At 50.3% G+C, this 19,426-nt stretch overlaps 2 protein-coding genes across 3 annotated transcripts in view; both read right to left on the bottom strand.

Annotated features, from left to right (window-relative positions):
• DHRSX (dehydrogenase/reductase X-linked) overlaps positions 1-19,196 on the bottom strand; it is a 271,705-nt gene extending 252,509 nt beyond the window's left edge. Inside the window, exon 1 of the mRNA XM_026449577.1 lies at positions 19,020-19,196. Within this exon, the coding sequence (XP_026305362.1) occupies positions 19,020-19,128 (109 nt within the window). The 5' untranslated portion in view covers positions 19,129-19,196. The remainder of the gene's footprint in view (positions 1-19,019) is intronic.
• Positions 4,666-19,179, bottom strand: ZBED1 (zinc finger BED-type containing 1). Of its 2 annotated transcripts, none has more exons than XM_023198628.3 (2): positions 19,020-19,179; positions 4,666-9,014 (listed from the first exon to the last, which is right to left on the bottom strand). In XM_023198628.3, the coding sequence occupies exon 2, from the start codon at positions 8,958-8,960 to the stop codon at positions 6,876-6,878; it is 2,085 nt and encodes a 694-aa protein (XP_023054396.1). In that variant the 5' UTR covers positions 8,961-9,014; positions 19,020-19,179; the 3' UTR covers positions 4,666-6,875. The 2 variants fall into 2 exon arrangements, with proteins under 2 accessions (XP_023054396.1, XP_023054397.1); XM_023198629.3 differs by having other exon boundaries at positions 4,666-9,011.
• Positions 19,197-19,426: the final 230 nt, after the last annotated feature.

Raw genomic sequence — 19,426 nt, 5'->3', positions numbered from 1 at the left:
GAGCATCACTGGAGGCCAGGAGTTTGAGACAAGCCTGGGCAACATAATGAAACCTCATCTCAAAAGGAAAAAAAAAAAAAAAAATTAGCTGGGTATGCTGGCATGCACCTGTAGTCCCAGCTACTTGGGAGGCTGAGGTAGGAGGACCGCTTCAGCCCAAGAATTCAAGACCCACCTGGACAACATAGCGAGACCCCATCTCTACAAAATATTTAAAAATCAACTGGGTTGTGGTGTGGCAGGGCACACCTGTAGTCCCAGCTACCTGGGAGGCTGAGGTGGGAGGCTCGCCTGAGCCACCAGTTGGAGGCTGCCAAGAGCTGTGAACATGACGCTGTACTCCAGCCTGAGTGATAGGGCAAGACTGTCTCAAAAACATATAAATTACATTAAAATTAAATTTTTTCAGTTAGATAAAAGAAATAAATTCAAAGTTCTACCACAGCACACACTGATTATAGTTAATAATAATACACCGTATCTTTCAAAATGACTAAAACTAGAGTTTACATATTCTCACCACAAAAAAACGTAGGTGAAGTGATATGGGTTAGAGTTAGGGTTATATGAATACGTTACTTAGCTTCATTGTTAATATGTTAATTAGCTTGATTGTTAATATGGTAACTAGCTTGTTTTAATCACAATGTGTACCTGGATTAAAACATCACGTTGTACCTCATATATATGTACACAATTATTTGTTGTTAATGAAAAAATTAATTTTCTATTAAAATGACTCGCATTTCCAGGCAGAAAGCAACACAAGTCCCACTTTCGAGGACAGCTGTGACATATTTAACGGTGTCTCCTCTTAATTCAACACAGTTCATATGACCATGACCCAAGGGGCTCCAAGTTTCCAAGGAAAGGATTCCAGTTATGTGCCCAAGGTGTGTCCACACCGGGCCGGGTGCGGTGGCTCACGCCTGTCATCCCAGCACTTTGGGAGGCTGACGCGGGTGGATCACCTGAGGTCAGGAGTTCCAGAGCAGCCTGACCAATATGCTGAAACCCTGTCTCTACTAAAAATACAAAAACGAGCTGGGTGTGGTGGCGGGCGCCTGTAATCCCAGCTACTCAAGAGGCTGAGACAGGAGACTGGCTTAAACCCAGGAGGCGGATCCAGTTTTGGAAGCGATTTAAATTCTAGAAATTCTGCAGTAACTGGCTATTTGATACATTCTCAGAGTGCCTGCCTTTCCAGTTAAACACAAATAAAGTAGGAGTCCAGTGACCTCACACACATTAGGGTAGGAACATATAAGATAGAAGCCAGTTGGAGCCTGAGTGTGAAAAAGGCAAACACTCCTTCTGCATCGAAACATCTGCACCCACGGGTCCACCCGTCAGCCAAAAGCCACCTCAGCAATGCGCCCGAAACGGAAAAAGGGCCACCGTCTGTCTTTAATGCAAACCTTCCAAGATAACGCACAACCTATGAGCTCACAAAACTTAGGGCACAAAGAACCCCGCTGAAAGCCCGGCAGAGCAAGCACATCTTCTGCTTAATCGTGAATGTATTTATTTATTTAGAGACAGGGTCTCACTGTGTTGCCCAGGCTGAACTACAGTGGTGCAATCTCAGCTCACTGCAGCCTTGACTTCCCAGGCTCCAGCGATCCTCCCACCTCAGCCTCCCAAGTAGCTGTGACCACACATGTGTTCCACCATGTTTGGCTAATTATTATTATTATTATTATTATTTGAGAGACAGCATCTCTTGCTTTGTTGCCCAGGCTGGAGTGCAGTGGTACGCTCACAGCTCACTGCAGCCCCCAACTCCCAGGCACAAGAGATCCTCCTAGCTTCGCCTCCTGAGCAGCTGGGACTACAGACACGCGCCTCCACGCCTGGCTAACTTTTTGTATTTTTAGTAGAGATGGGGTTTGGCCATGTTGCCCAGGCTGGTCTCAAACTCCTGGGCTCAAGCGATCCGCCTGCCTTGGCCTCCCAAAATGCTGGGATCACAGGCGTGAGAGCCACCGCACCTGGCCGTGCAGCTGTTTTAATAAGCAATTCTGAGGAAACACAAATGCCCCCCTGGCTCTTTTGTGATCATATTAACGGGATGACTGAATTACAGTGACAAAAACGTCACACGTGTTACCTAAGGAAACACAGAGCCCACAGGTTCCATCTGAACTGTTTCTCAAACCAGGATGAATAAGTGGATTCCAATTAGTGCCTAGAGAAAAAAGGAAAAAAGTGGAAAAAAAAAAAAAAAAGTAGAGCAGTTTCAACAAACTCCAGCCCTTATTTTTAGAAGGTCCACTTGCCAAGAACAGTGTTTACGTTCATAAATTGTTTTTCTGAATTTCTTAATGGTTGGGGAAAAAAAGAAGTCAACAGAGCAATAATATTTCTTGACACAACATTTATATAAAATTTAGTGCCCACGAAGTGGGAGTGGAATACCCAGAGTCTTGCTTTTGCCACCCAGGCTGGAGTGCAGTGGCACGATCTCGGCTCACTACAACCTCCGCCTCCCAGGTTCAGGCAATTCTCCTACCTCAGCCTCAGTACCTGGGATTACAGGTGCCCACCACCATGCCCAGCTAATGTTTGTATTTTTAGTAGAGAGGAGGTTTCACCATGTTGGCCAGGCTGGTCTTGAACTCCTGACCTCAGGTGATACACCTGCCTCGGCCTCCCAAAGTACTGGGATTAGAGATGTGACCCACCGCACCCAGCAATGGATGCTTTTAGACACAACGGAAGAACTGAGTTGTTGAGAGACAGAGAATGTATGGGCCACAGAGTCAAAAATATTTCCTCTCTGACCCCTTAAAGTTGACACCATCAGGGTATTGACGCCAAGGACCTCCTGCATCTGACTGCAACACCAAATGACAGGCAGCCGCAGCTAGGACGGAGCCTGGCTGCAAAGCCCTGAAACTGAAAGCTTCCCAGAAGTTGCTCAGAAAGGAATCCATGCAGTTTGAGAAAACCTGGAAGAAATGAGCCAAACTCTGTTGTTTTCACCGTCTGAAGAAATGAGCAACACACGGCTGTTTTGCTGCGGATGGTCCTGTGGGAGTTTGCATTCTCTGTTCACCAGGCAGGGGCACGGCGAGTTCATTTTATAAAACTCTCGGGTGAGCCCCAGGATTTGACGGGGAGGACAGGGCGGGGTGCCTGAGATCACAGTGGGGCAAACAGTAGACCTGTGCCCAAGCACATCGGAGACAAGGCGCAGGAGGGATCCGCCGGCACAAAAGCAGGGACTGACTGTGCCAGGAATCCGGGCTCCGGACCGCCTCTGCACTCATGAGCAAATCAACGTCACCACCGAGATTTCGGCGCCCCCAAAACAGCCCAGCCCGCTCCTTCCCACCAGCTGCCCCTTTACTAAAATATCCCAAACCTTTTCCTCACTTTCCCCAAGCTGTTTTCCTCACCCTTCAGAGGCCTGCTAGGAAAATAGTGCGAAGCAGGCAATTCTGCAAAGGGGGAGAAAACCCAGCGGCTCAGAGTGAGGCCTGTACAAGCGTGAAAACCAAACCAAACCAAACCATCCCGCCACTGTGAGTGAGGAACGAGCGTCACACAGGCCCGGACGGCAACTATGCCGGGGTGAAGGAAATGTCTCTACGAGAAATCCTCAAGGACTAGAACTCCTTCTAATGGGAAAAACGTGTCAACATGTCCCACTGAAATGAACATCATGATGCAAATGCTTAGTTACAGGACTGAAAACGAACCCTTCAACCCAAAACGTGCAAGAAAAAGAAATTCGACATTTTACGGATGCCCAAGGGCAGGCAGTCCACCAATAGCGCACAGAAAGGCAAGTCTGGGCAGAGGGGCACATTCCGGGCAGAGGGGCACATCCTGGCCTTCCTGTGTTTCTCGGGGGCCATTGTTTTCTTACGAGGGAGGAAAGAAAGCAGAAAGGGAAGGAAGAAAAAAGGAATGGAAGGAAAAGGAAAGAGGAAGGGAGGGAGGGAGAAAAGGGAGGGAGGGACAGAAGGGAGGGAGGGAGAGAAGGGAAGGGAAGGGGAGGGGAGGGAAGGAAGGGAGACAAGAAGGGAGAGAAGGGAAGAAGGAAGGAAGGAAGGGAAGGGAGGGAGAGAAGGAAGAGAAAGAAGGGAGGGAAGGGAAAGGAAGGGAAGAGAAGGGAGGGAAGGAAGGGAGAGAAGGGAGGGAGGGAGGCAGAGAGGAAGGAAGGAAGGGAGGATTGGTTGGCTGAAGAAAAGGGAGGGTTGGAGGGAAGGAGGAGGGAAGGAGGAGAGGATGTGACAGGAGATGAGGAAGACAGAAGAGAGGGGAGAGAAACAGGCTGGGGGGAGAGGGAAGGCGCCGATGCCATCCGGACCCATCCAGGCTGCCTCGTCCGTCGGACCTCCTTTCATACGACTATCCACTAAGTGAAGGAACTGGCACAAATCTCTGCTCCCAGGAAATGCTTTCCCCTGCTGCCGACTTGATTCACTCAGATATTTTGATGCCAAAACACCCGAAAGTACATCATAACTTGAGGATTTACAGATGAGAAACAGGAGCACAGAACCGACTGTGGGTGCCCGGGAAAAAGTTGCTTTAAACAAGGACCACAACAAAAATAAAAATAAAAATAATAACAACAAAAACCCTCCCTCCACTCCCAGGATCAAGGGGTTCAGACAAGCTGCAGTCCAGCCGGACACGCGGCAGACAAAGGAATGAGGAGCTAATGTCGTTCTCTGGTTTATTGAACAACAGTCCAACTTGAAAGCATTAAATAAGAGGCAACCATTTAGGAGGGGAACAATGGCTTAAAAATAAAAACGAAGACAGAGCCGGAGCAGGTCACGTTTTTCACATGAGTGACGAAAAGCAAACGACTGAGACATAAAGGGAACGCTGGCAATGCTACAGAATGGAGTCCCTGGAGGCACGGGCTGCCCTGCGTCCCCAGCCTCCGGGCGGAACAGAGAGCAACCCCAAAGCCTGCCCCGCTGTGTCCTTCCAGCTGCCCTTCTGCTGAGAACACCCGGAGCTGAGGGTTCCAAGTTCACGGCAGAACCGCTTCCCTTAAAAAGCAAGCAAAGGTTACGTGGATTTCTCCCACGCTTCCTTTTCTGCAGACTTACACCGGCTCAGGATGTAAGGATCAAATTCTGTGCTGCTTGTAGCCCTGAGAAGTCAGCAGCCGTGAAATGCAGATAGTTCCCGCTTCACCCTCTGACACCCAGAGTTCTTCGGGTCTCGGCAGAACATTGCCTGGAGCTGAGTGGGGTCATCCCTCCTAGACACCGTCCTCCCCAGCCCACCTTGTCTTCACGGAGGCAGAGAACCTGCTGCACGTAGAATCCAAGCCATACGCTAAGCTTCATTAAGTATTTTTCCTCCAGTTAAAAAGCAGTTCTGCATGTTGGAAAACGTCTTTGTTTCCCTGAATGACTGAAAGCGACTCGCAAGAATCCAGCCACGGAAAACCCCTCCGGTGGCAATATTTTAAAATTCATTTCCCCTGTGGTATTGAGTTTAAAAGAGAAGAAGCAAGAGTCCTTTCTGGTAATCAAATCAAACACACCCTATGTGGAAAGCTGGCCGCACGGGGGAACTGGACTTTTAGGGCTGAGACACACAAGACGTAACCTCCAGACCCGTGAGCCGCCCACTTCTGTTTCGTTTTGTTTTGAGACAGAGTCTCACTCTGTCATCCAGACTGGAGTGCAGAGTGGCGCAGTCTCGGCTCACTGCAACTGCCGCCTCCTGGGCTCAAGCGATTCTCCCACCTCAGCCTCCCGAGTAGCTGGGATTACAGGCACACGCCACCACACCTGGCTAATTTTTTTGTATTTTTAGTAGAGACGAGGTTTCACCATGTTGGTTGGCCAGGCTGGTCTCGAACTCCTGACCTCAGCGTGACCCACCACCCAGTTTTCAAGGACCAAGTCCACAAAGTGAATTTTGGCAGGGAGCAAGAAGCAGGCTGACAGCAACCTGTCGAAAACACAACACATTCCACACCTGTTTTTCTTTTTTTTTTTTTTTTTTTTTTGCTTTTTGTTAAGTGCCTGCATTTTTTACTCATCTGTCACATTTTTAACCAAACATTAAAAAAAAAAGGTCTCTCTTTTGAAGAAGGGCATTTTGGCTAAAAGGTCTCTCCCCGTTTCCCAGAAGCAAGAGGTCCCCGCTTGCATGAGAATGTAAACATGAATTCAGTAATCTGGACCTCGCAGAAGTCACACACGATCAGGAAAGGCTCCTTCGACGCCACCCAGAATGTTCCTGTGTGTCTCCTACACCCTCCCAGGGAGAACTTGAATCAGATACGGGATGGTGTGGGTCTTAAGTATCTGTGAAGGAACAGCCCCTCTAGGCTCTGCTGCACGCGGGGAGTTGAGCATTGCAATTCCCAAGCAGAAGCCATCAGGGCCCCGGGAACAGGGGAGGAAAGGAAACCCACTCAAAGCCGCCTCTCGTGTCTTTTTCTTTCTTTTTCAGAGAGTCTCGCTCTTGTCGCCCAGGCTGGAGTGCAGTGGAGCGATCTCAGCTCACTGCAACCTCCACCTGCCAGGTTCACGTGATTCTCTGGCCTCAGCCTCCAGAGTAGCTGGGATGACAGGCACGTACCATCATGCTGAGCTAATTTTTGTATTTTCAGTAGAGACAGGTTTCGCCGTGTTGGCCAGTCTGGTCTCCGTCTTCCCACCTCAGTTAATCTGCCCACCTCGGCCTCCCAAAGTGCTGGGATTACAGACGAGAGCCACCACGCCTGACCCTCTCCCGCTTCTCGAATCTCTTTCCTTTTTCCACCTTCTAGGTGTCAAAGACGGTGGATGGTCTCTGAGGTTCACCACCAAGCTGACCGGGTGAGTATTTACAGCAAAGCATCCAATGGGCTGCTGCGGGGATGGTTTGTAAGACAAGACGCTTCCTCGCTACAGGAAGCTGCTGTCCCTGATGCCAAAGAAACCGCCGCTGACGCCGTCCCCCAAGGAGAACACCTGCTCCTGGTCCAGGCCCCACTCCCCCTCGTCCTGGTCCTCGGGTTCCGCCTCTGCCCCACTCCGGGCGTTCTCATACAGAAACACCTGCTCGTCCACGTGCGCGGGGGCCAGCCGGTTCCTCTTGGCGCTGACCACGTTGGCGGCGGAACCGAAGAGGCGCTCGGGCGCCACGCGCGTGGCTGTCACGCACCAGTACTTCTGAAGCACCTTGGGCAGCAGGGGGAAGAGGGCCAGGCGGTCCGACCACCACTTGAGGGGGTCTTCGTTGAGGCCCAGCACCTTCTGGGACTTGAAGTTGCTCAGCTCCTCCACCACCTGGGCGTGCCACTCTTCCTGGTCCTCCACGCCGCCCGTCTGGCAGAAGATCTCGGCCAGCATGTCGTTGATGACGCTGGCGGGCGGAGGCGTGGACGTCCGCATGAGCTTCTTTACGGGAGGCTCCTCGGGCGCCGGGAAGATCTTGTCCTCGGCCAGCCGGTAGCCGCCGTCTTTGACCTTGTCCAGCAGGCCCTTGGCCTCTTCCACCACGCGGTTCTCCACCTGCTGCCGCTCGAAGGCAGAGAGGAAGGGCAGCCGCTTGTAGCGGGGGTCCAGGAAGGTGGCGACGTTGAGAAACATGTCGATCTCAGGCGCCTCCTGGTAGGTCTTGGAGAGCTCCTTGGCGATGACCTCCTTGGCCATGCTGAGCTCCTTGGAGTCCGTCTCCTTGATGTTGAGCGTGGTGTTGAGGAGCATGTGCAGCAGCGGCTTCACCATGCTGATGGTGGGGTACCTGGAGGCTGACAGCATCTCGGCCACCTGCTTGAAGGGCTGCAGGAGCTCGACCAGCCCCTCGATGGTGGCCCACTCGCTGGCCTCCAGCATCAGGTGGTGGTTGTTGCTGTCCTCCACGAGGACCCCGGCGATGACGAACTGCTGCTCCTTGAGGCGCTGCAGCATGGCCAGCGTGCTCCCCCACCAGGAGACGCGGTTGCTCACCAGCATGCAGTGGGCCACGTTCTGCTGCTTCTGCTTCTCATAGAGCATGTACATGGCCACAGCAGACTGCTGGAAGTACTCCACCAGTTTTCGGCAGCGCGACAGCAACGCCCCCAGCTTCGGGAGCTGGAAGGCCTGCTGGATGCCGGCGTTGAAGGTGTGGCCCAGGCAGGGCATGTGCACGGCGACGTCCAGCAGGGAGCACGCCTTCACGATGTCCTTGCTGTAGTTGGTGGTGGCCCCGAAGACCTTGGCGCTGATGCCCCACTCGATGAAGACCTCGTAGAGCACCCGCGTGATGGTCTCCGCCGTGTTCTCTTCGGGCACCTCGAAGGTCTTCAGGCAGCGGGAGCCCACGGACAGGCAGTTGGGGGCGCCCAGGCCCAGGAAGTGGGCGGCCAGCGTGACGTAGGCACGGTTCTGGTTCTCGCTCCTCCACATGTCAGTGGAGATGCCACACCAGGTGGCCTCGGCCAGCTCCTTCAGGATCACCTCCCGGACGGCCCCGTACTTCTCAGGGATGGCCTTGGTGGAGATGTACTTCCGGCTGGGCAGCTCGTACCGGGGGTCAGCCGTCTTCAACAGCACCTTGAAGGTGGGCTCGTCCACGATGGAGGCCGGGTACAGCCCCTCGCAGATGAGGCCCAGCACGGCGGCCGTCAGCTCTTGCTGCTTCTTGCTGTCGTAGCCGTGGCCAGCCTTGACAGCCAGCGCGTCCTGCCCGGGCTGCTGGGACGACTCGGGCTTCAGCTTGGAGAAGGCGGTGGCAAAGGCCTCGCGCATCTGCTCCGTGTTGCTCTTGACAAACTCGCAGAATTCCTCGGGGTGGTTCTTCTCCAGGTGGTAGGACAGGTTGGAGGTGTTTCCGGAGTAGGCGATCTGGGCCATGCAGATACGGCAGTAGATTTTCTTCCACTGCAGGATGCATCCCTCGGCATTGGTGTCAAAGCCGAAATACTTCCACACCTTGCTCTTGGCGCGGGGGTGGGCCACCAGCTTCAGGTCTGTCTGGGAGCTCTCCAGGCTTTTATTCTCCATGGCTTCTCCACTGGAGCCTGCCTGCTTGGACGGCCGCTCATGCGTGGGGACCTGCTGAGAAGGGCCAAGACAAACACAGCATGAGAAGGGACCCAGGCAGATGTGGGAGCCCTGCTGGGGAGACGGCCGGGGTGCCGGGGCAGCTCCGCTTTCAACCAAAGGGCACTGGGGCCGGACAGCCGGACCTTCCTCGCGGGTCACTTTTGCAAAGCGGAGGAGGGAAGCTAGCGCAGGCACACGCTCTTTCTTCTACGTTAATCCAACGCAGCGATGCCACACATGTCAACGTACAGGTTTGCGAGTGAGCACGGCATTTTTGCAGGGCTGTACCTGACAAGTGCCTTTTTTTTTGAGAAAGAGTCTCGCTCTGTCACCCAGGCTGCAGCGCAGTGGCGTGATCCTAGCTCACTGCAACCTCCGCCTCCCGGGTTCAAGCGATTTTCCTGCCTCAGCCTCCTGAGTAACTGGGATTACAGGCGCCCGCCACCATGCCCAGCTAATTCTTGTAGTTTTAGTAGAGACGGGGTTTCACTATGTTGGTCAGGCTGGTCTCGAACTCCTGACTTCAGGTGATCCACCCGCCTCGGCCTCCCAAAGTGCTGGGATGACAGATGTAAGCCACCGCGCCCAGCCTGACAGTGCCCTTCTCATCACAGGGGCTTGTTGTTCCTGTTCTAAGAGCTTTGCCAAGCACCCGCCACGTGGGAAAGGTGCGTAGATCTTTTCTGGGGACGTCGCCTACACGGAAGAGTCCACAAGCGGCCAGGCAGACCCCCCTGCCGGCAACCATCACAGCAAGAATCGCTGTCGAACGCCACCTGAGCTTCATTAACTGCATTAACGAAGCCAAACAGGACCTCCGTGTGGCTACAGCCGGATCTCCTATGGCTAAGAGGCACTGCACACTCTTCTCCAAGTTTATGGTTTAAAATGAAGCCATGTGGAATGTCACAGGCTTTGTTTTTAGCACAGGTACATCCGTGATGCGTAAGCATGTCTGAAGAAGCATGGGTTTCGCAATCCCTGGAACTTCTCAAAACGCCCATTGTGTCCAGTCACACCTGTGGGCAGAAAGGCCCGACTGGGCAAACATCACACACCTGTGCAAACATCATGGGGCACTTGGTGTGGAGGCTTAGATGACCCTGAGGCCAGTCCCCAGAGTTCCTGTTGAGGTTGAATACTCACTCACACATACAGGCCCTTCCAGGTGCCACTCAGGAGGCCACCTCTGTGACTGGCTTGCCCAAAATGACAGCTGGGCTTTGTTAAAAGGTGTAATTGTATCTGCCAGTGTCCAGTACAGCACTCAGGAGGGTTAACAACGAAATGCACCACCCAGGCACGTTCAGAGTGTCGGGACGGTCAGTGCAAGGAGGCATGTTTCAATGATCACTATAGTGGGTTGAAAAGCGTCCTCCCCTGCCAAAGAAAATCTCTATCCACCTGGTACTGGTGACCTTGTTTGGAAAAAGAGTCTCTGCAGATGTATTAATAATGAACGCAAAGATCTGAAGATCAGATTATTCTCAGTCGGGGTGGTCCTAAATGCAGTGACCAGTGTCCTTAATAGAAGACAGAAGAGGAGACACAGACACAGAGGAGAAGGCCACGTGGAGAGAGAGGCAGAGACTGGAGTGATGCAGCCACAAGCCCAGAACACCTGGAGCCCCCAGGAGCTGGGAGAGGCAGGAAGGATCCTCCCCTGGAGCCTCCAGAAGAACGGCTAAAATCATGGTGGATTGAACAGTGGCCCACAGAAACATCTGTCCACATCCTAAAGCCCAGGGCGTGGAATGAGATCTTACTTGGTTATAAGAAATTCTGTAGATCTAATGAGTTAAGGATCTGGAGATGAGGTCATCCGGGATTCGGGTAAGCCCTAAATGTGGTGACAGGTGTCTTTATACAAGACAGAAGAGGACACACAGACACAGAGAAGGCCACATGGAGAGAGAGACAGAGGCTGGAGTGATGATGTGGCTGGCCTGAAGCCCAGGGACCCCGGGAGCCCCCAGGAGCTGGGAGAGGCAGGAAGCATCCTCCGCCTAAGCCTCCGGAGGGAGCGCAGCCCTGAGACACTTTAATTTCAGACTTCTGGCCTCCAGAACTGGGAGAGAATAGGCTATGGTTTTAAGCCCTCCGGTTTCTGGTACTTTATTACAGCAAGGTATTCTGAAGGTTAATTTTGCCCCCAGTAATGAGTAGAGGTCTTAGAAAGGCCCCCCGTCTTCACGGGCAGTCACGGCCTACATTGCTGGCTTTCCATCAACGGTGCCTGTCCAGCGCTTTTTAGGGAGCCGCCACCATGTGCCAGGTGAACTGGGCATTACCACAGCCCAGGAGCGCTGCTTCCCAAGAGGAGGGTGCAAGGATGGGGGTCCTCTGACCAACGCCAGCATCCTGGTTTCTTCTAAGGTAGCAAGCTAAGAGAATGAATAACACAACTGGGACTTCCAGAAAACGGGCAACACTCAAGCTGCATGTTCTGCAGCCAAGTTGGGGTGGGGCCCCTGGATTACACAGTCAGCGGAGGCAGAAAATCATCTCAAGAGGCCTCGGTCTAGCTCTGAAATGCTCGCCTTTAAGTCTGACCTGAGTGAGAGGTCACAGCTGTTATCAGATCCACCATCATCATCATCATCATCATCATCATCATATTATTATTTGGCTGAAACAGGTTTTGGTACTGGGGGAAAAGGTTTACATTCCATTATTATTATCTGTGCTATTAGGCTGAAAGAGGTCCCAGTCCTCAAACAAAAGTTTACATTTTATTATGATGATGATGATGAGGAGGCTGAAAGCGGTTCTGGAACCTGAAGGAAAGGTTTCTATTCCATTATTTATTACTACTTTTATTATTATGATTAAGAGGTCCCAGTGCCAGTAACAAAGGTTGATATTCTAATTATTATTGTTATGGTTGTTATCATTATGAGGCTGAAAAAGGTCCCAGTACCTGTAGCAAAGATTTTTATATTGGCACCAGGTGCAGTGGCTCATGCCTGTACTCTCAGCACTTTGGGAGGCCAAGGCGGATGCATCACCTGAGGTCAGGAGTTTGAGACCACCCTGGAAAACATGGTGAAACCCCTCCTCCACTAAAAATACAAAATTAGCCGGGCGTGGTGGTGGCACATGCCTGTAGTCCCAGCTACTCAGGAGACTGAGGCAGGAGAATCGCTTGAACCCGGGAAGCAGAGGTTGCAGTGAGCCGAGATCGCGCCATTGCACTCCAGCCTGGGCAATAAGAGCGAAACTCCGTCTCAAAAAAAGAAGAAAACAAACAAAAAAAAGATTTATATGCTATTATTACTATTATTTTTAGGCTGGAAGAGGTCCCGATACCTGGAAGAAAAGTTTATATTCGGTTATTATTATCTGTCTGAAGGAGGTCCTGAAAGCTGGAGCAAACGTCCAAATTCTATTATTATTAGTATTATTATTATTGTGATTATTTGACTGAAAGAAGTCCCAGTGCCTGAGATAAAGGTTTCTATTCTATTATTATCATTGTTGTTATTATTATTTGGCTGAAACAGGTCCTGATACCTGTAGCAAAGGTTTATATTACTATTATTATTATTATTAGGCTGGAAGAGGTCCCGAATACCTGGAACAAAAATTTTCATTCCATCATTATTATTATTATTATTATTAGGCTGAAAGAGGTTCTGGAACCTGGAGCAAAGGTTTTTATTCTATTATTATTACTTTTGTTATTAGGCTGAAAGAAGTCCCAGTAACAAAACAAAAGTTTATATTCTATTATTATTATTATTTGGCTGAAAAAAGTGCCAGGACCTGTAGTAAAGGTTTATATTCTATGATTATTAGGCTGAAAGAAGTCTGGGTACCTGGAACAAAAGTTTATATTTTATTATTATTATGTGGCTGAAAAAGGTTCTGGCACTTCAAAGGTTTATGTTCTATTATTATCATTGTTATTATTATCATTTGGCTCACAGGTGTCCCAGTACATGGATCAAAGGTCTATATTCTATTAATACTATTCTTATTATCACTATTTGGCTGAAAAGAGGTTCTGGTACCTAGAGCCAAGTTTTATATTCCACTATTATTGTTATTTGGCTGAAAGAGGTCCTAGTACCTAGAAAAAAAGTTTATATTCTATTATAATTATTATTACTATCATTATTCTTGGTCTGAAAGAGGTTCTAGTACTGTGAATGAAGGTTTATATTCTATTGTTCTTCTTATTTGGCTGAAGGAGCTCCCAGGACCTGGAGCAAAGTTTTATATTCTATCATTGTTATCATTATTACTATTGCTATTGTTATTATTGGGCTGAAAGAGGTTGCAGTACCCTGAACAAAGGTTTATATTCTATTATCATTATAACATTATTGTTATTATTTGGCTGAAAGACATTCCAGGAGATGAAGCAAAGGTTTATATTCTATCATTATTATTACTATTGTTATGATTATTACTGGGTTGAAAGAGATCGCAGTACCCTGAACAAAGGTTTATATTCTCATTAATATTATTATTATTTGGCTGAAAGACGTCCCAGGAACGTGAAGCAAAGGTTTATATTTTATCATTATTATCATGATTCCTAGTTACTATTATTATTGGACTGAAAGACGGCCCAGTACCATGAACAAACATTTATATTCTATTATTATTATTATTACTTAGGTGCACAAAGGTTTATATTCTATTACGATGATCATTATTATTATTTGGCTGAAACAGGTCTAGTACCTGGAGCGAAGTTTTGTACTGACAGCAGAAATTCCCAAACCCCTAACCAAGTGACTCCTGGATGGAGGCACGAGAAGCTCCCTCCTACATGTCACCTGCTGTCAGAATCCCATGGGACTCCCAGGTAAAGAACCGTCCACACAGCAGGTGGCTTCCACCTGAACCCACGTAACAGCCACAGCGGAGCTGGCCTTCTGCAGTGAGTACCCTCCTTCCTCCTTCCTCCTCCCTCGCAGTGCTTCCGTGCACACAAGGCCACAAATAAAGGTTGCTGCAAACCAGCCTCTCACTGCCTCATTCTTCAAGGCGGGGGGATTGCGGGGGATACTCCCCAGAACGCTCTCAGGGGGCCGGCGAGTTCACGTTTCCAATTGCACATCCGTGAGAGGCCAGTAGACGTGCCTCACATGACTCTTACCAGAACCACACGTCACAAGACACCAGCGTGAAGAAGCAGAGGAAGGAGCCAGCCGTCGTCTATCCCTTTGTGGATGAGGCTGACAAAACTCTAAAACTCAGCCATTCTTCTCCCTAAGTTTTTGTTATTCTGGAAATGACCATCATTTTTTATTTTAAAAAACATACAACACATGGCCAGAGGGTAGCAAGTTTCTGTTCCATGGGAGAAATAAGTTTCAGTGACCTACTGCACAGCGTGGTGGCTATAGTTAATAGTGTATTACGTATTTCAAAATAGCTAAAAGAGGTTTTTCTTTTTATTTATTTATTTTTTATTTTTATTTTTTGAGATGGAGTCTCGCTCTGTCACCCAGGCTGGAGTGCAGTGGCGCAATCTCGGCTCACTTCAACCTCTGCCTCCCGGGTTCACACCATTCTCCTGCCTCAGCCTCCTGAGTAGCCGGGACTACAGGCGCACACGGCCACACCCAGCTAAATTTTTGTATTTTAATAGAGACAGGGTTTCACTGTATTGCCCAGGCTGGTCTCAAACTCCTGAGCTCAGGCAATCCACCCTCCTCAGCTTCCTAAAGTGCTGGGATTACAGGCGTGAGCCACTGTGCCCGGCCCACTAATAGATATTTTAAATGTCTTGTGTGCAGTGTATACTGCTCAGGTGATGGGTACACCAAAATCTCACAAATTACCACTAAAAAACTTACTCATGGAACCAAACACCACCTGTTCCCCTATAATCTATGGAAATAAAAAACAGAAAAACAGCTAAAAGAGATTTTAAATGTTCCCACCACAAAGGAAAAATAGCAGGTGATAGATGTTAGCAAGATTTAATTATTCCACAATGCAAACATATAGCAAAGCATCACAATGTGCCCCGTAAATGTACACATTTATATATTTATATAAAAATATCAGTTCTCATTTCCATCTACATTATATAAATACAACTTACTTGTATTTTATATTTATAGAAAAGTATAAATTATTCTAAAAATATATATATTTAATAAAAATAAAATAAACAATAAATATATTACATACATTCTTGGTAGTAACATGTAACTGGCCTGTTAGCATTACTTTTAAATAAATTGTTAAATATGTTTTAAATTTTTGTTTTAATGTCTAACAGGATGACTTATTGGCCGTTATAGTCCACGAAAACAAAAACTGTCCGGGGTCCTCGTTTTTTTGAAGGGGATTCTATGATGAAGAAGTTGGAGGCTGGGCGCAGGGGCTCACCCAGCAATTTGGGATGCCAAGATGGACGGCTCACCTGACGTCGGGAGTTTGAGACCAGCCTGACCAACATGGAGAAACCCCGTGTCTACTAAAAATACAAAATTAGCCAGGCGTGGTGGCGCATGCCTGTAATCCCAGCTACTCGGGAGACTGAGGCAGGAGAATCACTTGAATCCGGAAGGCAGAGGTTGTGGTGAGCCGAGATCACACCATTGCACTCCAGCCTGGGCGACAAGAGCAAAACTCGGTCTCGGAAAAAAAAAAAAAAAAAAGAAGTTGGAAAACTGCTGGTTTTACTTCTACCTGATTTCTAATAGCCACTGTTCACTACTTACAAAACCAACAAGAATTAACTTTCCCTTTATAGGTTAAAAAAAAAAGTTTGAAAAGTAGGACTTCTATAAATAGCTTTGTAAGTGGGCCAGTTGGCATATTTTTTGTAAATACTCACTCCTGTGGTACAGCATTTACGAGTCCATTTTGCATCCCAGAAAGTGAAGGAATATTCTGTGGCCTACTATTTACAATAGAACTTTTAAGAAAAGTTCTGTGCAGTACTGGAACTGGACTTGACTATAGGTACCATCAATTTTCTCTCCTTTTGCAAAACTCATTGATGCATCAGAGAAAATGTAATTTCTAAACAGATCACCCTGTTATTAATACTGGTGGGTAGAGAGTTTCTTCACTCAATACGATCATTTTCAAGAGATTTCAGGCCATATCAATGTTCAAGTTTTGATGCCATATTAGGATATTAAATGCACTGATTAAATCACCTATTTTAAAATCCAACCAACAGATACACCTTACTGAACGGGCCGCATGGACAGTCTGAAGAACACAGAGACAGACCCCCTCTTCTAGGAATTGTCAATTTGCTTCTAAACCCCTCTGTAAAGGCATGACCAACATCTATGATTAATTTGTAATTCTCTTGTTCTTCCATGATAAACTGGAAGAAGACAGCATTTAGGAGTGGATTCCAGCCGCAGTTTCTTCCTTCTCATACTATGTAAGTCAACTCATGTGGAATGTGTAACCCAGGCATTTCCTTTGTAAGGTATCTAAGAACAAGCTCCATTTGGAAATCCTAAGAAAAAACTGCCCTTGCTTCCAATCTGCAGTGGGGAAACCGGCCATCGTGGTTATTCAAACAGCTTAGCTCAAATGCTCTGGACAAAGTTCAACGTTTCCTCATCAACAGCGAAGGTCCACCAGAGAGAAGCAAATAAAAAATGCCGTTTAGGAAGCTGGCCACCAGCTGACCAAGGAAAACGGCATTCCTCCACCCATAACGAAAAGTACTTTTAATCCAAACACAGGAAGGGGCTCGATGAGGGCAAGCTACTGAAGTTAAGCTTTAGAGAAGACCGTTCTGTTTCCATACACACCGGGTACAGAGGCCTTTGGCAGACACGTGACTTCACCAGAAGCTTGTCCGCTTTAACAACCTTCTGTTGTTGTTATTTAATCAATAAATGAAAAAAAAAAAGAATCCAGCCCTCCTTTCTAATGCACAAAGAGCAAGTTTTTCAAAGGCCAGAGTTTTGGTGAGCTGCTGCGGGAACCCCAGCCTCTTCTGCCAGGGTCCACACAGGCCCTTTGGAAGGTTTAAGGGGACCTTTCTGTAAGCAAAACTAAAACATCAACTTCTGCGAGACTCCACCCAATTGTTCGGTGGCTGTAAACCGTTTACCTTGCAACTGATTACTCACTTCAAACAAACTTGCTCTCCTGCCCTAGGAAGGCCTGACTGCAGTTCCTTTACTCTCCTTCTTCTATGCACTTGTAATTATGCTAAGCAGGTTTGAAAAACAAACACTGAAGCCAGCCTGGCAGAAAAAGAAAAGCTTACCTCACAGAAAACTCAAAGCTTTTTCTGGCTAGAGGCGGGAGAGAGTGAGGCTCATTTTAAAACATCCACTCCAGGCACGCTTCTCAAAGTGTGGAGCTGGGACCCCTGGGGTTCCCTCAGTGGGTGCAGAGTGGAAGTCGAAAGTCATTTCACAATAAGGCACCCAAGCGCTTCGCCTGGCTGACTCCCAGTCTCCCAGAGGCGTGCAGCAGTGTCTTCCAGAGGCCTGCTGACATGCCATGAAACCGTCTACAGAGGCAGAAATAACAGCTCTCTTCTTAGGCCGGACATTTAAGACATATGGGGCAACGTACACCACCATCTCCACCACACTGACCCTCTGAACGCTCTGTTTTGGAAAACTGTCATTTTTGAAACAAAGTGTCATTTAACCTGACGTGGAATTATCATTCCCTTTATACCAGTTCACAAATAATTGTTTACAGGTTTCTAGGTTTAAATTGAGAATACGGGCTGGGTACAGTGGCGCTCTGTCTGTAATCCCAGCAGTTTGGGAGGCCCAGACTGGAGGATTGCTGTATGTAGGCCAGGGGTTCAAGACCAGCCTGGGCCACATGGCGAGATGCCATCTCTGCAAAAAATTTAGAACATTAGCCAGGCGTGGTGGCTCGAGCCTGTAAACCCAGCACTTCGGGGGACCCAGGTAGGAGCACTGCTTCGGCCCATGAGTTTCAGAGCAGCCTGGGCAACACAGCAAGACCCTATTGCTACAAAAAAAAATTAAAACATTAGACAGGTTTGGTGGCTCACACCTGTAATCCCAGCAGTTTGGGAGGCAAAGGCAGGAAGATCGCTGGAGCCCAGGAGTTTGAGACCAGCCTGGGCAACATAGCAAGACCCCGTCCACAAAAAATATTAGTCGGATGCAGTAGCTGGTGCCTGTAATGCCAGCACTTTGGGAGGCTGAGGCAGGACTGCTCGAGCCCAGGAGTTCGAGAGTACCCTGGGCAACATGGCAAGACTTCATCTCTACTTCCTATTACAAAAAAATAAATTAGTAACTTCTGAACCTGCAAATCTATGAATGCAAGTAATCTTCATACACAAAACACAGTGGCGGTCCTCACTGAGGAGTTCACACAGTAAACGAGTCCTGCAAAGTTGGAGATCTGTGACTCAGAGATGTTTACAAAGGCCAAGGAAACAAAGTTGCCACTTAACGGGCCTGCCCTCCCCACCAGACCTCCGTGGCTCCCCAGTGCCCGAGCAGCCGCCCCTGGATCCCCCCTGGAGACGTTCTCCGGAGAAGGGCCCGTCCTCACTTACCCTGGGGTGGGTGGGGGTCGAGGTCCCTGGGACGCCCCCTCCTCCCCTCCGGGGCCTGGCCGGGGCGCGCGGTCACTGGCCGACCGCAGGCGACAGGCAGAGCCGCCTGCGGTCTGGGGCGCGGGGCGTGCGAGTCCCCGGGTCCCCGGCCACGGCCCGGAGGTGTCAGGGTGGGCCGGGGGGCGGCTGCACGGGGGCGGCTCGGTGGGAGCCCGACCCGGGACAGGCGGGGAGGACACACGCGCGGGGAGGGAAGGGCCAGGCCGGGCCGGGCGCGCGGAAGAGCCGGCGGGGACGGGCAGCGCGGGGCGGGGAGGTCCCAGCCGCGCACGCCCCCCGCCACCCCGCCACCCCGGCCCCTCCGCGACCCCCGCCCAGCCCCACTTCCGGGAGCGCCCCCGCCTCGCCAAAGTCACGCGGAGACCCCGCGCCCCCGCCCCCGAGCCCGCCCCGGCCCGCGCCCGCGCCCGCGCCCACCCGGGTCCCCGGAGCCCCGACCCCCACCCCGCCCCGCTGACCTGGCTCCAGGAAGCCCCCGCGGCAACGCCGTAGCAGCTGCGCCAGGATCACCGCGGCGCCGGCCGCGTAGACCCGCAGGGCCGCCCGCGCCGCAGACAATGGCGACATGGCTGCCCCGGCCGCGCCGCCGCCGCTTCCGCGCCGCCCGCGGGACTCTGCGCCCGCCCGCCCGGACGGACGGCGGAAACGCGCCCGCCCCGGACCGCCCCCTGCCCGCCCCGGACCGCCCCGGCCTGCGGGGACCCCCCCCCCTCACCCCAGACCCCGCCCGGGCCCGCTGGGATCCCGCACCGCCTGCAGGACTGGGGACCCCGAGCGGACCACCGACCCCAGCCAGGACGCCCCCCGCAGGACCACAGACCCCAGCCAGGACGCCCCCCCCAGGACCACAGACCCCAGCCAGGAC

Source organism: Piliocolobus tephrosceles, chromosome Y (assembly GCF_002776525.5).
Source record: "Piliocolobus tephrosceles isolate RC106 chromosome Y, ASM277652v3, whole genome shotgun sequence".
Lineage (NCBI taxonomy): Eukaryota > Metazoa > Chordata > Mammalia > Primates > Cercopithecidae > Piliocolobus > Piliocolobus tephrosceles.
This window is presented reverse-complemented; position numbering and strand designations above follow the sequence as displayed.